At 42.7% G+C, this 18,939-nt stretch overlaps 1 protein-coding gene across 1 annotated transcript in view; it reads right to left on the reverse strand.

Moving 5' to 3' along the window:
* Positions 1-1,731: 1,731 nt before the first annotated feature.
* The window catches only part of LOC118398625 (protein stum homolog), a 34,206-nt gene continuing 16,998 nt past the window's right edge, over positions 1,732-18,939 (reverse strand). Inside the window, exons 2-3 of the mRNA XM_035794153.2 lie at positions 5,483-5,662; positions 1,732-3,695 (exon numbers count right to left, since the gene is read on the reverse strand). Of these exons, the coding sequence (XP_035650046.1) occupies positions 3,661-3,695; positions 5,483-5,662 (215 nt within the window). The 3' untranslated portion in view covers positions 1,732-3,660. The remainder of the gene's footprint in view (positions 3,696-5,482; positions 5,663-18,939) is intronic.

An 18,939-nucleotide genomic window follows, 5' to 3' on the forward strand; every position in this document is an offset into this window, starting at 1 on the left:
GCATACATCACAAAGGATTACCTTTACTTTACATACGCATGTGTTGTTTATTCAGTGATGTCACTGAGAAACAGAGCAGCTGGTGATGGTGAGAACACTTCTTGTACATTCCTCAGCCAACAGCATCATAGGAAACAGAGAGCGTGGAATGCTGGAGTCCCACTTTACAGAAACCCAGAGGAAATGTATGTCATACCTCTGATAACCCTCAGACAAGAAGCAGAGCTGAGGCCTCATCATATCCAAAGGATCGAGGAAGCACTGTCTCCCATTACCTTACATTCACTCACATTCTCTGAGACAGAAAATGAACAGCCCGCTGAGAGGTAGGACTCCATCAGATAGGTGATGTGTGAAAATGAATGACATTAGACATCTGTGTCAACCAGTAACGTGAGGCACCTTGAGTTATAACCATGAAGACTCTACTAGAGATCAGCATAGTCAGGTTTTCAGTGGCACCATTGCTGAGATGAGCAGTGTCTTAGTCGTTTTATAAAGGTCAGAGCGCCCCCTACTGGCCTGTAATGTCATGGTTGAAACAATAGACAAATGCTCTTTCTTCTCCCACCGAAGGTTCTGGGATCAAATCTCTACCGGCTTGGTGTATCACCATCTTACCGTCCGTCACCTTACTGTCTCCTAATCACTAATAGAATGCTGTATACTGTCGGTCGCTGTCTGAAAAGATCCAACATGAAATGTCTGTTCAACCAGGAGAGAGAATTCCAAATTTGTAGAAAAGGGATCTAATAGCCCACTATCAGAGGGAAGGAATCCTTCCAAGACATGAAAGACAAATACTGTAACAATATCCTTTTTACTGTTGATTCAATAGAGATGAAAAAAGAGGATATCCAAGGATAACCATTATCTAGCACGCTTCATCAATGACACATTGTTAAACAGTCTGGTTGCATTTTCAACAATAAAATGTGAGACGCAAAAGACAAATTGCTCTACGTAAATACCCTGTTATACAACATTCCATCATAAACCTGAGACAATTGGTCTTAGGACAATTGTGAAGCCATGTCTGCCTACCCACAACAAGCCTTACCGAGGTTTTCTAATACTTTTGGGCCCTGTACTGACCACTAGAGCGCGCAGGCACCTTTGTCTCTCTATCAACTCTCCCGCTCAGCTCTGCACAATGGCTGACCCCTCCCTCGCTTATCCTCCCGTCCCTCAAAGCCTCGGTGTCCCCTAATGGCACCATTGTCTCTCTATCAACTCTCCCGCTCAGCTCTGCACAATGGCTGACCCCTCCCTCGCTTATCCTCCCGTCCCTCAAAGCCTCTGTGTCCCCTAATGGCACCTTTGTCTCTCTATCAACTCTCCCGCTCAGCTCTGCACAATGGCTGACCCCTCCCTCGCTATCCTCCCGTCCCTCAAAGCCTCTGTGTCCCATAATGGCACCTTTGTGACTCTATCAACTCTCCCGCTCAGCTCTGCACAATGGCTGACCCCTCCCTCACTATCCTCCCGTCCCTCAAAGCCTCTGTGTCCCCCAATGGCACCTTTGTTCAAGTGCTGTTATCGTAGCAAGTGGAGAAGTACCAGAAACCTCTCAACAACAGGTCTGCTTATGAGGGGGAAAAAATTGTGTTAACTATCTGCTGTTAACAGTCTGGTTCAATGGGAACGGTCTAGTAACAGCTCTGGCCGATCAAGACAAGAGAGAGCCTGTTAAAACTTCCACATATTCAGTACAAAAACAGAGTTTTTCATCACATACTTTGTTTATTGAGCGTGTCACTTATATTTGATATTCTGTACACCAATGTGATATTACAGCTTTTTGTTGCAATCATCTTATTTATTCTGTAAAATAATTGAACAGTTAGAAGTGGTCTTTAAATGTCACAGATACATTGAATATCTCCTTTTGTGAAAGTCGTTTCAGTCTCCAATGAGGATTTTATATTCTTCACAATCCATTGCATTCAAGTGCAGGGATCATGAAATGTGACATATCAATGTTTGGAGCTAAATCTTTTTCTTTACACTTTTGTTATCCGTAATACTGAAATAAACTTATCACACACTCTTCTTCAAACACAAGCCACTGACAAATGCTTCCATTCTTGAATCTTGACAAAGTACAAGATTAAACTGCATAACTTTAAAGTATCCATCTGAACAAAATGTAATATCTGGCCGACTGCTAGCTACATTCCTCTGACACTTTTTTCACGCTCCTGTCAGCTCTCGCCTGGGTCTATTTAAGGGAACTGACTGTAATAAACGTGTTTAAAAAATAGATGTCTTCAAAACAATGCTACCATCTATGTTTTTCCACTTTTCTATTATTTCTAGCTTAAAAATACCACTATTTAAATGGATCATACAGCACAACTGGTCGCTGTAGTTGTGTCTCACTCTTCTCCTGCCATTTGCACGAGGCAAAAATAACCAATTACATTCATTTTAGTTCCATGTGTAACACGCAGACACTTAATTAATGGACAGTATCTATGGCAACTGGCCCAGAATGATTGAACAATACACTGACATTGAACAACAGAAACAACAACCATTAAATAGTAGTACAAAAGTCACAGAAGGCTATAAATGTGTGTGCGTGTGATGTGAGTAGTCTTTATATACGATAGACATATCTGAAAAACGATACAAAGGTATCCATGCAGAATATTACTCGATGTAAAACAAGTGCATCTCCATATGCCATACGTTTTAAAGGCCCAGTGCAGTCAAAAATGAGATTTGTCTGTGTTTTATATATATTTCCACACTATGAGGTTGGAATAATACTGTGAATTTGTAAGAATTATGATAATGCCCTTATAGTGTAAGAGCTGTTTGAAATGGCTGCCTGAAATGTCAGCCTGTTTTGGTGGGATGGAGTTTTGGCCTTCCATGGTGACATCACCATGCGTTAAAATAGTTAATAGACCAATAAGAAAGAGAGTTCCAAACCTCTCTGCCAATAACAGCTCATTTTCAGTTTTCCCCTCCCTACTCAAACCACTCCCAGACAGTCCTAGTGGAATTCTTGCTTGAGTAATTGCCCTTCGCTAAGAAGCCCTTTTTGTTTCTTTTTGACCATGTTAATGGAAAACTATTACAGTAAGGTACTTAATTGTTACCAAGAAATTATTGATATTGAGATAAAAACGGCGGCATTGGACCATTAATAACATCACATACTATACAATCCTGGCGGACTTGACAGGCACTGATACCATCTTCAGTCTACTGAAGTCTACTAGTCATAATAAGAGTGTGGTTGAACAGCTGATAACATACACAGAGGAATAAACTGCACATTTATTTGTTTCATAAAGACCCCTGAACACTGAATTAGTGCCCCAGACAGGATGGATAGTCCTTAGCACACGGTATAGTACTGTACATACAGTTGGCACATATTCATAATTCATTCTGTTATTTTCTTCACAGGACACTTTGGGCACATGTAGAAAACACCTCTCCATCAATGTTGACGTGCTCCTCATTCTACCACTGAGCTGTGAAGTGGAGCTGCAGCTGCAGTAGTAGCAGTAAGCGATATGGTACAGTAGGTAGGGTGGGGTTAAGCCTGTGAATATCATCCTGCCTTGGCTCTCCCCCAGGGGGATGTTGCGATAGGAGACAACTGTACATCAAGGCTTCACGTTGAGCTGGGCTGGGCCAGCCTTAAACCTGCTGGGGAACCCTCTGATCCCTATAGCCTGGATGAGAGAGAGGGCGTAGTGAGGTTACACATCACCTGAATAAACTGAGTGCAATGGCCTGGGGTATAAGTGACCCCTGAATAACCTGAGTAAACTGAGTATGGCATAATGTTTCCAAGTGAAACTTTAAGATATAAGAGAATTACATTTTAATATATACTATTGGAAAATCCTTTAGAGAACTCTTCCCAGACATGCACTGCTGAGGCAGAGTCCTGATCTCAGTTGCAGATCCAGAACAGCTCAGAAGCATAGTGTCTTCGCTGATCTGTGACGATGCAAGCTGCAAAGCATGCTCGGACTGGGACAGGGATGAGGACATTCAGGGGAGCGTTATAATGAGCACGACGGAGGACATCAAACCCAAACAGTGTGAGGTACAGCCAGAGGGGAGGTGATGGAGGCACAGGCACAAAAGACGGAGATGGAGAGTTTAAGGAGTAGGAAAAAGCAATGGTGACAGCGAGTGAGACGAGGCAGCTGTGTAGTACTATGCATGCAGTACCTACCATCAGAAACTTTCATCCATTTAGGAGGAGTAACAGAGAGAAGAAACATGAGAACAATTCATAATTAGACTGTGAGAAGCTGCATGTTACACAGTGGAACAGCATGTTCTAGAAAATGTCCAGAGAAAGATTACTGTAGTAAACAAACACTGTTGAAAACAGCCCTCTTCGATATGAAAAGAAGATAAGTTAGTTAGAAGGCAAGATCCGGAGCTCAGTGGTTAAATTCAATAACAGGATTAATTATAACAACACAAATATGCTCAACAGTGTTCCTCTCACGCTCACAGCAATTAATACCACATTGCAATCCTGACAAAGGCCTGCTCTCTGCGAACAATAGCAATTGTCACGATTCAAAGGAATCCATCCCCTTATGTGGCATGGAGAGAGAGAACTCTACTAATGAAATCCAAGCCAATCTGAGAAGCATCAGTGGAACCAATGGGGAGAACTCTGTAGCTATAGAGCATGGTTCATTTGAATGAAACTGCCTCAAGTGATAACATAAAGCAGACACAAGATAGTACAAGCGGAAGAGCGGGATCTATATGCCAAGTATCACATCCACAATGTGAGCCAATATATCTATTCTGGTCATTTCCTCTTAAAGAGATGGAGATATTTTGACATTTACATTCAGAGAAGTGCCTTTAGCTACGCAATTCAATCTGCAGTGAGCGTTGAAGAGAGAGAGGGATAATTACAGCACCCATCAAACCACATGTAAAAACCTGTCTGTTGGGGCTGTGGCTGCAAAGTGTATAGAGAGGATATCATACACAACCCTCCATGAACAGGACCAGGAGCTTTTCCTGTGGTCAAGAAGAACTCCTAACCCTGCCCATGAACATAGATATGCTATTATCTACGTTGACTTGGACAATAAGAGTGCTGCTGCTTCCACATAAATACATCAAATCAATTGACGCAACATACAAACAACACCATCAACACCATCATCATACACTCCCTCCCCACCCACACAAAAATGCATTAGTTCATGGAATGTTCGTATCTGTTCCGCCTGCATCTAGGCACCTTATAACGCATCCCTGCTGACATCAGCTGGAACTCTGTGTTCAGTACATGTGTGTTCAGTTCATGTGCGGGGTCCCCATATGACCTTTCTGGACCTTTTCTAACCTGTCTTGTGATGGGCTCCTTGAAAATGTCCCGTAAAGACCGTTGATACACAATAATAAACCTAATCCACATAGACTTTCTGAAGTTACCTCAATCACGTGGAAATGCATAAGGCAGAGAGACACCTACTTGCCAGGATGACCATGTCCATGCCCCAGAAAATACTCATGATCCAGCCCACCATGACGATGGCTGTGAGGATCTGGATGAAGGCTGCCGCGATGTTCAGCCAAAACACACAGCACATGTGGCGGTCAGGCAGGTCTGTCCGCGCTCCGCACAGCACCGTGAAGGCAGACACGAACGTACCTGCAGAGAGAACACGCAGAGGCACGAATGCACGCACGCAAACATGCACACATATTAGGACTTGGGACAAAGAAAATTCACAAAGACAGGATTTTGGGAGATCAAAGAGAAAAGGCAGTTTAAAATACAGTATGAATTCATACGCAGCAGAGTAACACTATGTATACTGACTTATGGCCCAAAACATTGTTCAGTCAATTAGGCTAAGGTTGAATAATAAGCTTGAAATATATATGGCTGAGACTGATGCAACTCATTGTGCCTTTGGGGATCTGAACCAAACCCTTTCTATCGCCAACTCATACAGGTCCTGACACCCCCCCCCCCACACACACACACACACACACACCTACAGCCCTGGATCTAAAGCTAAATTACATATTATTTACAGTTCTAGGTCAGAGGGTTGGGTTGGAGCTTTCTCATGTGACTAGGATAATGTTTAATTAGCATCAACATATTTTATGGTTGATTTGAATAGGGACCACAGTGTGTGTGTGTGTGTGAGAGTGCGTGTGCGTGTGCGTATAGCTAATGCTAATTTACAACACCCGTCCCTAAATAATCCTTTAGGAAGGAGAGGAAAAGGAATTCCAAAGATAATGCCTGTTTAACTAGCTTGATTCTGCAGTAGTCACAGTCTACCTTTTTGGGGGAAATCAAACAGATAATCCCAAAACAAAATGGATGGAAGTAAGGGACATCTATTCTCTGTCATTGCTGGGTCATTTGCCAGGAGGAGAACCACAATTAAGAGGAAAATATCAGTGCTTCCACAATATGAACTATTCTCAATCGTCAAATAACTCAGGGTTACTTCCCCTAAATAGGAACTAAAGGAAGTGGACGGATAAATAACCTTCCCCTTTTCCACTATGTTTCATTTCAATCTGGTTGATCAATGAGACATACCATTAATCATCCTCAATAATCCAACGAGACACATAGAGTTCTTAGTGCCAGAGGTCTGCCTCCCTTTCCTTTACAACGGGCCAATCAGACTAAGAATAGCCTTTCGTCCAAACACAGATAAACATAATTTACAGGGAAAGAGCCCAAAAATCTGTTGGCAGCAGGGAACGAGCAGTCCTTGTGTTCACTGGTCCTGTGCCAAGTTTGGCTTGTTCAGATGGTGAGCCCATTTAATCATTTGATCAGATTGGTAGGTTTATATGGGGGGGGGCATAGAGAATCAATTCTACACAAAATGTTAGAAGGACCATAATCTTAATCTTTGTAATATGTTCTTTAATTGATTGATATAAGGATCTCATCCAAATCATTTAGAGGGTTATGTATGTGAGATTGAACATGGCAGGTCAGGTGATTTCGGACCGACTTAAGATGCTGCTTAATTGCTGTGTCCTTTTCAAATGAAGGCTACATCCTGCTGTAAATGAATCAGTTACAAATCTAAATGATGCCATGGTTCTGGAGAGTAAAAAATATAAATTCATGAGAGATGACGGAAAACAGTCTCCTCCCAGTAATTCTAAATACAACCAGAGCACACGTAGGAATGTGAGGGCATCAACTTGACTGCTGACATGCAAAACATTTTAGGACTGTATACAACAGTGGGCTAATGAAATATATATATATTTGGGGGGGGGGGGCAGCTATTAACTACCACCCACAAATGTTATGTCTATTGGTACACACTGCAAAAGGCCTAAAACCATTAGTACAGCATCTGGTCACAGATATAGGAGCTTTCTGCAATGTCATTTATAACATCATACATCATTACAGCTGTCATTAGCACAATAAATTAGTAATGCAGGGATTCTTGAAAACCGGGACAATCCTTTTCTGGCAGGGAAAACCATTTTTTTATTGAAAAAAGAAATACAATTTTTTTGCATTATTTGGGCAAACATTTGGGCAAACATATACCACTGAGGAGGGAAACAAACTCCTCACGACGCCAGGACAGCGGAGTCAATCACCACCTTCCGGAGACACCTGAAACCCCACCTCTTTAAGGAATACCTAGGATAGGATAAGTAATCCTTCTCACCCCCTAAAAGATTTAGATGCACTATTGTAAAGTGGCTGTTCCACTGGATGTCATAAGGTGAATGCACCAATTTGTAAGTCGCTCTGGATAAGAGCGTCTGCTAAATGACTTAAATGTAAATGTAAATGTATATAGGAGCTTTCTGCAATGTCATTGATTTTATAAAACATTTTTTTTATTGAAATTTTGGAATTTTATAAATATTTTCAATATTATTCATTTCCATGTCAGCTCTATGCTCTGAAATGCCCTTGTCCAGAGCAAAGGATCCCAACGTCGAACTCTCCTAAAACAGGCAATAATTCATATTAACTGAAAAAGGGCCTTATGAAGTTTCTTACAATAGTGCTCTCTGAATTTAAATAATATTTATCTCAAAACTGTGATTCCTAAAGAATATGTTCAGAGATCTGAACTCCGTCAGAATTGTTTAAAATCCTAAATGAATCAGGAATGAGCAGGATCAGCTATAGTGCCTTCGTAAAGTATTCAGACCCCTTTATTTTTTCTACATTTTGTTTCATTACAGCCTTCTTCTAAACTGGATGAAATTGATTGTTTGTTTTCCTCATCAATCTACGCACAAAACCCCATAATGACAAAGCATACAAAAACACGTTTTTAGACATTTTAGCAGATGTATTAAAACTAGAAAATGTAAACATCACATTTACATAAGTATTCAGACCCTTTACTCAGTACTTTGTTGAAACACCTTTGGCAGCGATTACAGCCTCAAGTCTTCTTGGGTATGATGCTACAAGCTTGGAACACCTGTATTTGGGGAGTTTCTCTCATTCTTCTCTGCAGATCCTCTCAAGCTCTGTCAGATTGGATGGGGGGGGGGGCGTCCATACACAGCTATTTTCAGGTCCCTCCAGAGATGTTTGATCGAGTTCAAGTCCGGACTCTGGCTGGGCCACTCAAGGGCATTCAGAGACTTGTCCCGAAGCCACTCCTGCATTGTCTTGGCTGTGTGCTTAGGGTCATTGTCCAGTTGGAAGGTGCACATTCGCCTGAGGTCCTGAGCGCACTGGAGCAGGTTTTCATAAAGGATCTCTCTGTACTTTGCATCGTTCATATTTCCCTTCATCCTGACTGGTCTCCCAGCCCTTGCTGCTGAAAAACATCCGCACAGCACGATGCTGCCACCACCATGCTTCACTGTAGGGATGGTGCCAGGTTTCCTGCAGACATGACGCTTGGCATTCAGACCAAAGAGTTCAAACTTGGTTTCATCAGACCAGAGAATCTTTTTTCTCGTGTTCTGAGAGTCCTTTAGGTGCCTTTTGGCAAACCCCAAGCGGGCTGACGTGCCTTTTATTGAGGAGTGGCTTCTGTTTGGCCACTCTAACATAAGGGCCTGATTGGAGGAGTGCTGCAGAGATGGTTGTCCTTCTGGAGCTCTGTCAGAGTGACCATAGGCTTCTTGGTCAGCTCTCTGCCCAAGGCCCTTCTCCCCTGATTGCTCCATTTGGCCAAGTGGTCAGCTCTAGGAAGAGTCTTGGAGGTTCCAAACGTCTTGCAATTAAGAATGATGGAGTCCACTGCATTCTTGGGGACCTCCAATGCTGCAGAAATGTTTTGCTACCCTTCCCGACATCTGTGCCTCGACACAATCCTGTCTCGGAGCTCTTCAGACAATTCCTTTGACCTCATGTTTGGTTTTTGCTCTGACATACACTGTCAACTGTGGGACCTTATATAGACAAGTGTGTGCCTATCCAAATCATGTCCAATCAATTGAATTTACCACAGGTGGACTCCAATCAAGTTGTAGAAACATCAAGGATGATCAATGGAAACAGGATGCACCTGAGCTCATAGCAAAGTGTCTGAATATTGCAAACATTTCTAAAAAACAGTTTTCCCTTTGTCATTATGGGATGTTGTGTGTAGATTGATGAGGATTTTATTTTTATTTAATCCATTTTAGAATAAGGCTGTAATGTAACAAAATGTGGAAAAAGTAAAGGGGTCTGAATACTTTCCGAATGCACTGTATACCATCATGTCCTCATTACATGTAGTACAACAAAACCACTCATGGTTTGTAAAGTTCTCTACTTTTGATACATTTAAACAAACAAAGTTGAAATCACCAAGGTCACAACCATAAACTATTAACTCCAGCTCCCTGATAGATTAAGATAGCATGTGAATAATGGTTCAAATATGTTTATTTAAATTAGGTTTTAAAGTCATAAAGCAACTGAGGAAAAACAACAACAAAAATGTTGTGTACCACTTGAATGAAGATGAAAAATACGATTCCGTAAGATTTCTGCCTATCGTCAACTCCATCAAAGTTCTGAAAGATCTGATCGAATGTTTCTTTTTTGGGGTGATTTTCAAATGAACCATTTCTTTGTTTTACAAATTCTTGCATTAAACTTTTATTTTCAGAGGCAAAAATATGTATATTTTAAGTATCTGTTGTCAACTCTGTCACTGATGGGTAACGCCCTTAACATCCCCCTTTATTTGAAAAATAACATATGCTTAAACTATTTCAGTATTTGCTGTGCTAGATAATGTTTGTTTTTTAAAATGTTGTTTTATGCTCTGAATCTAGAAAAACTAAAATGCTAACAAAATTAGCCCTGGAGCATTACATAGCACTATAAAATAAAAACATGTTTCGAGACCTGTATTACATATTTGAATAATGTAATGTTAGGATTAAACAATCAAGACATTTAAAACACTTGTTGAACAATACATTTAAAAATGAAATGCCTTTTATGGTGTCTGACAGAGTTGACATGAATCCAGTTAGTTGCATTTTATAAACAAATGCAATAATTAGGTGTGATAGCTGATACAGTACTTTGGTCTATCAAAATATATATTTAAAATGTTATGAATACAAATATTTGGGGGAAAAATATGAGATCGTCCCATCTTTCAAGAATCCTAAAATGACAAGAAATGCGAACGAAAGTTAAATGTCTTGGTGGAATTTTCATCACTAATGATGTCTCACTCTCTGTTTCTGTCTCTCTCTCTTCTCTTATCCTCTCTCTCTTTCCCTCTATATCTGTGACACTAAGCTGTTAACAGACGGAGAGCATTGTCCACAGTCAACTGTCTCCCTGACTTACTAACGCCTTCACACCCAGGCCAATCCTCATTAGCAACATTTCAACCCCCATCAACCCCTCCATCCATCCATCCCTCCCTCCCTCCTCCCGCCCACCCGTGCACAGAGTCTGTGTGTGGAGTAGGAGCCAGGAGTATGGTTAGTGTCATCGTCGTCATGCATTACGCCACTGATGACTGTAATTTTCTGAAGCGTTTGCACTTAGTGCCAACTGAAAATGTGGAAGGTTAATTATCCCATTTAGTCCTTGTTTTGAGAGAGAGAGAGAACTTTCACTGCAAGTGGCCTTGGAAGGGACCACTTGGGACAGAATTAAAGGGGAACTCATCTAAGCTCAGTGAGGAAGCAGAACTTTTATACAAAGGCTTTCTTGCCTCTCTCTCTCCCTGCCTGTTTGTGTTTGTTTGTGTGTGTGTTTTGTCCCCTCCAGTATTGTGAATGCTTCTACTTTCCAGAGAGAAAGAGAGAGAGAGAAAGAGAGAGATAACACTTTTTTTAAAGGAAAGTTGAGTTGCTTTGATCTACAGTAAGAGGGGTTTTATTATTTACAGTTGCCCTATTTAACAACTCAAACTCAATGCCAACAGTACTGAGCAACAATGGGCCTCGTATGCTGTTCCACACTTCAGTCTAGGTGCTAACGTGTTCGATAACCTAAAAAGCTAATTCTTCATGATTTTAATGGTACTTTTGCCTGTGCTACTCAAAGCTTAGATTTTCACATTTATGATGGAACATTGTACATGATGTAGTTTCAGAATGATTAAAAAAGGTCAGTTTCCCGCAATATTTAGATACACTGTCTTTGTAAAGTAAACATACGAAGGCTTGGGCAAAAAATGCACGAGTAAACTGAACCCTTAAGCATTCACAGGCGTGTGCTAACCCATACAGAGAGAGACCATTGGATACGCCAGGATGGAAATAGAAAATGACCTCAGCTAAACATACTCCCCTGCCTCACAACAACCGTACCCTTCCCACCCCTTCTCCATCTCCACTCACTTTAGACCTATATAAGCCAGGCAGGTGAGGGCATTTGTCAACCTTACTAGCAGACACACCCCATCAATCATCCACCCAGGAACCTGCACCCACTCTTACTGGGCCTCCCTCCCTGCCTGGGCTCAACTTCCTCCCAGATCTGCTCTCTCTCTCTCATTGAGGCAGCATACCACAACATCCATGCTCTAGCAAGCTGGAGAGGGACATAAACATAATTTTGTTATGGTTATATCTTTATGGCTCCTCCTAACATATCGGGGCAGCCGACAGAGTATAAAAATACTGGACATTTGGGCTTGCATCAAAGCATGACCCACATACAGTATTCTGTGCCTTGCTGTGTGTTTTTGGTCCCCAGATGCTAACACACTGTCTGTGACAGCTTGGTAACAGTGTGTGTGTGTGTGTGTGTCAGGACCCGGTTACGAACCCGGGTCTCCGGAGTGAGAAACAGTCACTTAACCAACTGAGCCACGAATAGTCGGCAGAACCCAGAAGATGAGGCAGACACAGCAGTACTTGAGACGGTGTATTTAATGAAGTAAAAAATGAAGTTCTTCAGGAAAACATGTAACTCCACAACCTCAAAAGGAATCCTACAAGAACAAAGGTAATCCTCCAAGACAAAAAAGGTAAATCCACAAGGTGGAAGGTAAAGCACAAAAAGCCTCAAAAGATACTCAAAAAAACAAAACAAACAAGAACAAAAAACAGAATTCCACAAGAGAGTCCACCGGGATAAACAAGAGTTCTCAGAGTACTAGGGCTGGGTGCTAACATACAAACACAGAGCAAAGAACAGAGGAAAACAAAGGGTTTAAATACAATCAGGGGAAACGAGGCACAGGTGCAAATAATAATGGGGATCAAGGGAAAACAAAAGGTCAAAAGGCATAATGGGGGCATCTAGTGACCAAAAACCGGAACAACCCTGGCCAAATCCTGACAGTGTGTGTGTGTGTGTGTGTGTGTGTGTGTGTGTGTGTGTGTGTGTGTGTGTGTGTGTGTGTGTGTGTGTGTGTGTGTGTGCCTGGGAGACATGGTATTAGCCTTGAGGTTACATGCAGATGTGTAGTCTGCTCTGATGGTGCAATTTTCCCAGCCTTCCTGGCGCACAGACCCGAAATGGACAATTCTATGAGCATAAGTGACCTCAATTTATGACATTAAGCAGGGGCTCAAGTTCCAGGACAAGCCTAGAAGGCACTCTGGGCCTGAGACATCGCCACCAGACACTAACAGGCTGCAGGTGCTACAATGTATGACCTGTCTAATTGAGAATGGCCAGAATCTAGAACAGAAAGAGATCCAGTATGAATTAAAATATACTAGATTGATTGACTGTGTTATAAAAGACAGTATCTCATATCAACTCCATTTATCTGTTGTAATTGTGGTGGGTTGTAGAACATTTCTACATCTAAAGGAGAGTCAGAAAAACTTGGCAACAGACACCATTCTCCCACTGGTATTAGACACCACTTTATCAATGTTTATCAATGCTAACAATGTTATCTTACAATACAGTCAATTTTAAGGGAGAGACTGGAACATGATTCTCCTGATGGGGGACAGCCAATGATACCAGTGCTATGTCTCCCACAGGACAACCAACAGTCTTATTTCTAGAGAGGTGGAGCAGATAAGGACAACATGAGCATTGGTCCAAAGCCTGTAGTTAATCTGATTAAATGGACTAACAGAGCTCCTCAAGGAGTTTTGAATTTAATGCATTCCCACTGTCAAAGATCAATTAGTCAACTCTCACCCATGATCACAAATAGTGTAACCTAGTGTCTTCTTGTCTGCATCTGAATAAACCCACAATTCAATATATTTTCTTACCCAAGACACAAAGCCATTATGGGAGTTCAGTCAACACAATTAAAGACTGGGGGAGCACATCAACATGTCCGCATGCAGCCCGAAGCTCGTGCATCATATGAGGGATCTGTAATCTTATGAATCCTTTTGTGATGTGTACCCAGACCTCATTTTCCTCTGTTTTCAGTAATGGAAATGTGAATGTGTCCGGATGGAACTGATTAAGTTGCTTCAAGGAAGGAAGGCTCATGTGTATTTCTTAGAGAGGGCTTGTCATTAATCATTCAGCATGCAGCTGGTACCGTACATACTCTGACACCTCACTTTAACCACTCACCACGGACGGCAAATGTTTTATAGCCCAGTGTATTTACATGTCTAATGGCCACCTGGTTGCTGTACAGTATTAAAGCAGGATGGATGAAGAGAGGGAAGGAGTGTGCCTGACATTGTCTTACTAATCTAAAGGGTGAAACATAAATCTACCCTCTGTGATTCTGTTGGGATGAGGATATGTAAGCCAGGTGTGGTGCCGGACCAAGGACCAAGCATCTCCATGGCATCTCTTTCTCTCATTCTTTCTCTCTCTCTCTCTCTCTCACGCTCTCTCTCATGCTCTCTCTCACGCTCTCTCTCATGCTCTCTCTCTTTCACTCTCTCTCTCTTTCACTCCCTTTCTCTCTCTCTCTCTCTCTCTCTCTCTCTCTCTCTCTCTCTCTCTCTCTCTCTCTCTCTCTCTCTCTCTCTCTCTCTCTCTCTCTCTCTCTCTCTCTCTCTCTCTCTCTCTCTCTCTCTCTCTCTCTCAGTCCTAATAAAGCAAGTTCACTTTTCCATGTGTTGGATGCACCACTATTGTACTGTAAGATACTGCATATGCCCTACTGTGTTCACTCACGTCATGACTCGTGTTCTAGAGATGTCAAAGTTACGTTACGTCTTAGTGCAGCATCTTATTCATGACTGGCGGTGGAGAAGCTTAGACATGCATTTGATGCTTGTGCATGTAGGGGCTCAATCTAAGCATGTCAGTCATGGGTTGTACTACAAGTTTACTAAAGCCCAGTACTATGTCATTATTCATTTTCAATCACTTCATCTAGGGTTTAAAAATGTGAGTGGTCGTTTCAAGTGTACGCAATTAGCTTTCCCTAAAACAGCCCGTAATCTCCCTGTTATGCATCCTACTCCAGAAAGACAGGCACAACCGTCCATGGAGCAGACAGGTAGGGAAAGCCTTCTGTTCTGGTAGGCTTTAGCTGCTGTCATGGAAACCGCAGCTGTGCCATGGGGAGGGAGTGCAATGGGAGTGATACAATAGGGGCCATGTAACCATTCAGAAGGCCTTGGGATAAACATAAGCACTAAAAACTGCTATGTAACAGGTTAGGGGCTTCAGTGGTTTTACTTTTAAGAGTCTCTCTGGGCTTTCCAATTGGGTTCCTAAGTTGTTTTTGATTCTGCCTTTTTCATTATGCGAATCCCATTGTAATGGTTTGCTATGGTCAAAATACCATTATATGATGTATCCAACTGTCTCTCTCTGTCTTTCCCTCCACAACAGCTTGACATGATGTAAACAATGGGAAGACACAAAGGTAGAGGAAAATTAACTAAAAGAGGAGTCTTTCTTTAATTCTCCACCAAGACCAATCAAATGAACAGTTGACCTAATTGACCTAATATACTGTATTTACTTGTATATACCTTTATGCAGCCGAAAATGAGGATAGGTCTATGCTGAACAGTTAAAATAGCAGATACCAAAGTCTAATTTTAACATTTCCATTGGCATATCTTTGAACGGTGTTTCTACGAACAGTCTTTGATCTCGATTGAAGTATGAAAGGCGAAAGCTGATAGAGAAACTGAATTCCAATTGGACGGGCCTCGCCAAACAGATAAGGATCACAGGGGATGAAAACTAATGCCATTTCCCTCAGTCAATGAATCCCCATCCCTCTGTCCTCACACTATCTGATCTTCCTCGCAAGGCAGCCTAATTAATAATAAATATTAATATTCCACTTGGTTATCTCTCTCTAGAAAGCTGCTGGTGACGTACTAACAAACATGCCAGCAGATTTTAATTTATTTAGTCAGTTCAGCAAATATATTTATTTCAATTATAGCAATATCAAATCCAGTGCAAATTAACAAGATTTTGTTTAACTTAATTTGGCACACAGCACATGCCACTAGCAATGACAGAAAACACAAGGACAGGGTGTGTTAGATATGGCTCACTGACTCAAGAGGGGAAGAGATTTGTGACAACTCAGCAGCCCAACAGAGACCAGTCTAAATCTGGGCCTCGCAAAGATCAATCTCTCATAATAATACAAATATCAACTAAGCCCAGCTCCTGTGAATGTGGCTACATGTATTTATTTTCTTTCAGTCTTCGGACTTGGAGACATCCCAGTTGACGTGATGGCCTTGTGGTGTTAAGGTGGTGTGAAGATGCTGTAGCCTGTTTAGTATAAACTGGCTGATGAGACAGCAATGCCTGCCAGGGCATGGGTCCAAACACAACAACAAGACTCAGACTGATGATTGGACCAAAGCTGAAGTGACACGTTAGTCACAGAGCCCTCAGCTGCTGCTGGGTGACGTGGGAACTGGGAATGCGTGTTGGCAGGTGGCAGTCTCAGTCTCAATGCTCATTATAGCTAGTCCTGACTGAGGGGAGGACAGCTCTTTTTCACTGGTGGAACCGACCACCCCATGACATCTGGGCCAGCCAGGCACACAACGACATTACTGGGATGCCAAAGATATGTCACATGGGAGACACATTTCTAATGTTACACACTCAGTGCCATTGAATCACCACACAGACAGTCTAAGGACGGACATGTCATAACTAGTACCCGGGCCACTTGCTTGACGGTCAATAACTGTGATCAATAACCATGGATACATGTATCTGTAATTAGACTAAGACAGACTGGGTGTAGCCTCCATCTGGCTCTGGGGAAACAGATACTGAATAGAGAAATGATCAAATAATAACAGTGACTCAGTCAGTGAATGGCCCCAGCAGAGAACAGCGCAGTAGTTCTTTTAACAGGGTCCCGAGCCGCTCCTGTGTCCTCTCCTTTCAGATGTGCCTGATATGAAAGGGATCAGTGGGCCTGGGCTCCACAGCCCTCATTAGGGTCAGTGGAGGATAGTGTGGAGATCAAAGTTATGTTGATGCTACGTGGTGCATGCAGTGTGCCATTCCACTGAGAAACTGGAAATCATTACCATACAGATCCCATTACTTTTACTCAAAGCTTCTCTAACTCCACACTCCAGATATTACAGTGGCATCGGTACAAAGACAGATGGACCTTTGGGGGGTTGCCCAGCATCCCCTCTTGACAATTAGGAGATGAGGAAGAGTTGAAGATTAAAAAGGATTGGGAATAAACAAGGATTATAAGACAAAATTGACTAAATACAGTGGCTTGCAAAAGTATTCACCCCCCCTTTGCATTTTTCATATTTTGTTGCCTTACAACCTGGAATAAACATGTATTTTTTGGGGGGTTGTATCATTTGCACAACATGCCTACCACTTTGAAGATGTTAAAAAAATGGTGAAACAAACAAGAAATAAGACAAAATGAATACTTGAGCACATAACTATTCACACCCCTCCAAAGTCATTACTTTGTCCACCTTCTTCAAGGAAAAACTGCTCCAGCTCCTTCAAGTTGGATGGGTTCTGCTGGTGTAGAGCAATATTTAAGTCATACCACAGATTCTCAATTGGATTGAGGTCTGGGCTTTGACTAGGCCATTCCAAGACATTTAAATGTTTCGCTTAAACCACTCAAGTGTTGCTTTAGCAGTATGCTTATTGTCCTGCTGGAAGGTGAATCTCTATAAGACTGAAACAAATTTTGGGGAGTCTCCCACACGCCTTTTGGCGAACCCCAAATGTGTTTGCTCTTCCGTAAAGCTCAGCTCTGTGGAGATAACGGCTTAAAGTGGTCCTATTGACAGATACTCCAATCTCCGCTGTGGAGCTTTGCAACTCCTTCAGGGTTATCTTTGGTCTCTTTGTTGCCTCTCTGATTAATGCCCTTGTCACGTCTTGGTCATTGTATTTTGTGTTTTCGTTATATGTTTGGTCAGGCCAGGGTGTGACATTGGTTTTATATTTTGTGGTTCGTATTGGGGTTTGTAGTATTTGGGATCGCGGCTGATTAGGGGTGTTGTATAGGCTTGGCTGCCTGAGGCGGTTCTCAATCAGAGTCAGGTGATTCTCGTTGTCTCTGATTGGGAACCGTATTTAGGTAGCCTGAGTTTCGCTTTGTATTTCGTGGGTGATTGTTCCTGTCTCTGTGTAGTTTCACCAGATAGGCTGTAATTAGGTTTCTCGTTCCGTTTGTTGTTTTGTATTTTGTATCGTTATTTCATGTGTCAGTTTTTCTATTAAAGTCATGAGTAACCACCACGCTGCATTTCGGTCCGACTCTCTTTCGACAAACGAAGAACGTCGTTACAGAATCACCCACCACACACGGACCGAGTGGCGTGGTTACAGGCAGCGACAGCAGGAACAGAAAAAGGAGGATGTTATGGACAGCAATGGCATTGAGTGTACGACGTGGGAAGAAATAGACAGGTGGGCGGCCGACCCAGAGAGAGTGCAGGAGCCCGCCTGGGATTCGCTAGAGCAGTGCGAAGAGGGCTATAGGCGAATGGAGTCAAAAAAAAAGACACGGCGGCACAGAGCGAAAACCGAAAGTAAACCCCAAATATTTATTGGGGGAGGGCGCAGAGTCAGGAGTCAGACCTGAGCCTACTCTCCCTGTTAATTGTGAGGAGCAGCAACATAAGGACTTCTGGTCTTGGGAGATGATATTAGACGGAAAAGGACCCTGGGCGCAGCCGGGAGAATATCGCCGTCCCAAGGAAGAACTAGAGGCGGCTAAAGCGGAGAGGCGCTGGTATGAGGAGGCAGCACGGCGAAGCGGGTGGAAGCCCGAAAAGCAGCCCCAAAAAATTATTGGGGGGGGCTTAAAGGGAGTATGGTCACGCCAGGTAGGAGACCTGCGCAAACTCCCTGTGCTTACCGGTGGGCTAGAGAGACCGGGCAGACACCATGTTATGCTATGGAGCGCACGGTGTTTCCAGTGCGGGTGCATAGCCAGGTGCAGCACATACCAGCCCTTCGTATTGGCCGGGCTAGAGTGGGCATCGAGCCAGGTAAGCTTGGGCAGGCTCGGTGCTCAAGAGTGCGCCTGCACGGTCCGGTCTATCCAGAGCCACCTCCACACACCAGTCCTCCGGTAGCAGCTCCCCGCACCAGGCTTCCTGTGCGTGTCCTCA

The sequence above is a fragment of the Oncorhynchus keta genome, chromosome 19 (assembly GCF_023373465.1).
Source record: "Oncorhynchus keta strain PuntledgeMale-10-30-2019 chromosome 19, Oket_V2, whole genome shotgun sequence".
Lineage (NCBI taxonomy): Eukaryota > Metazoa > Chordata > Actinopteri > Salmoniformes > Salmonidae > Oncorhynchus > Oncorhynchus keta.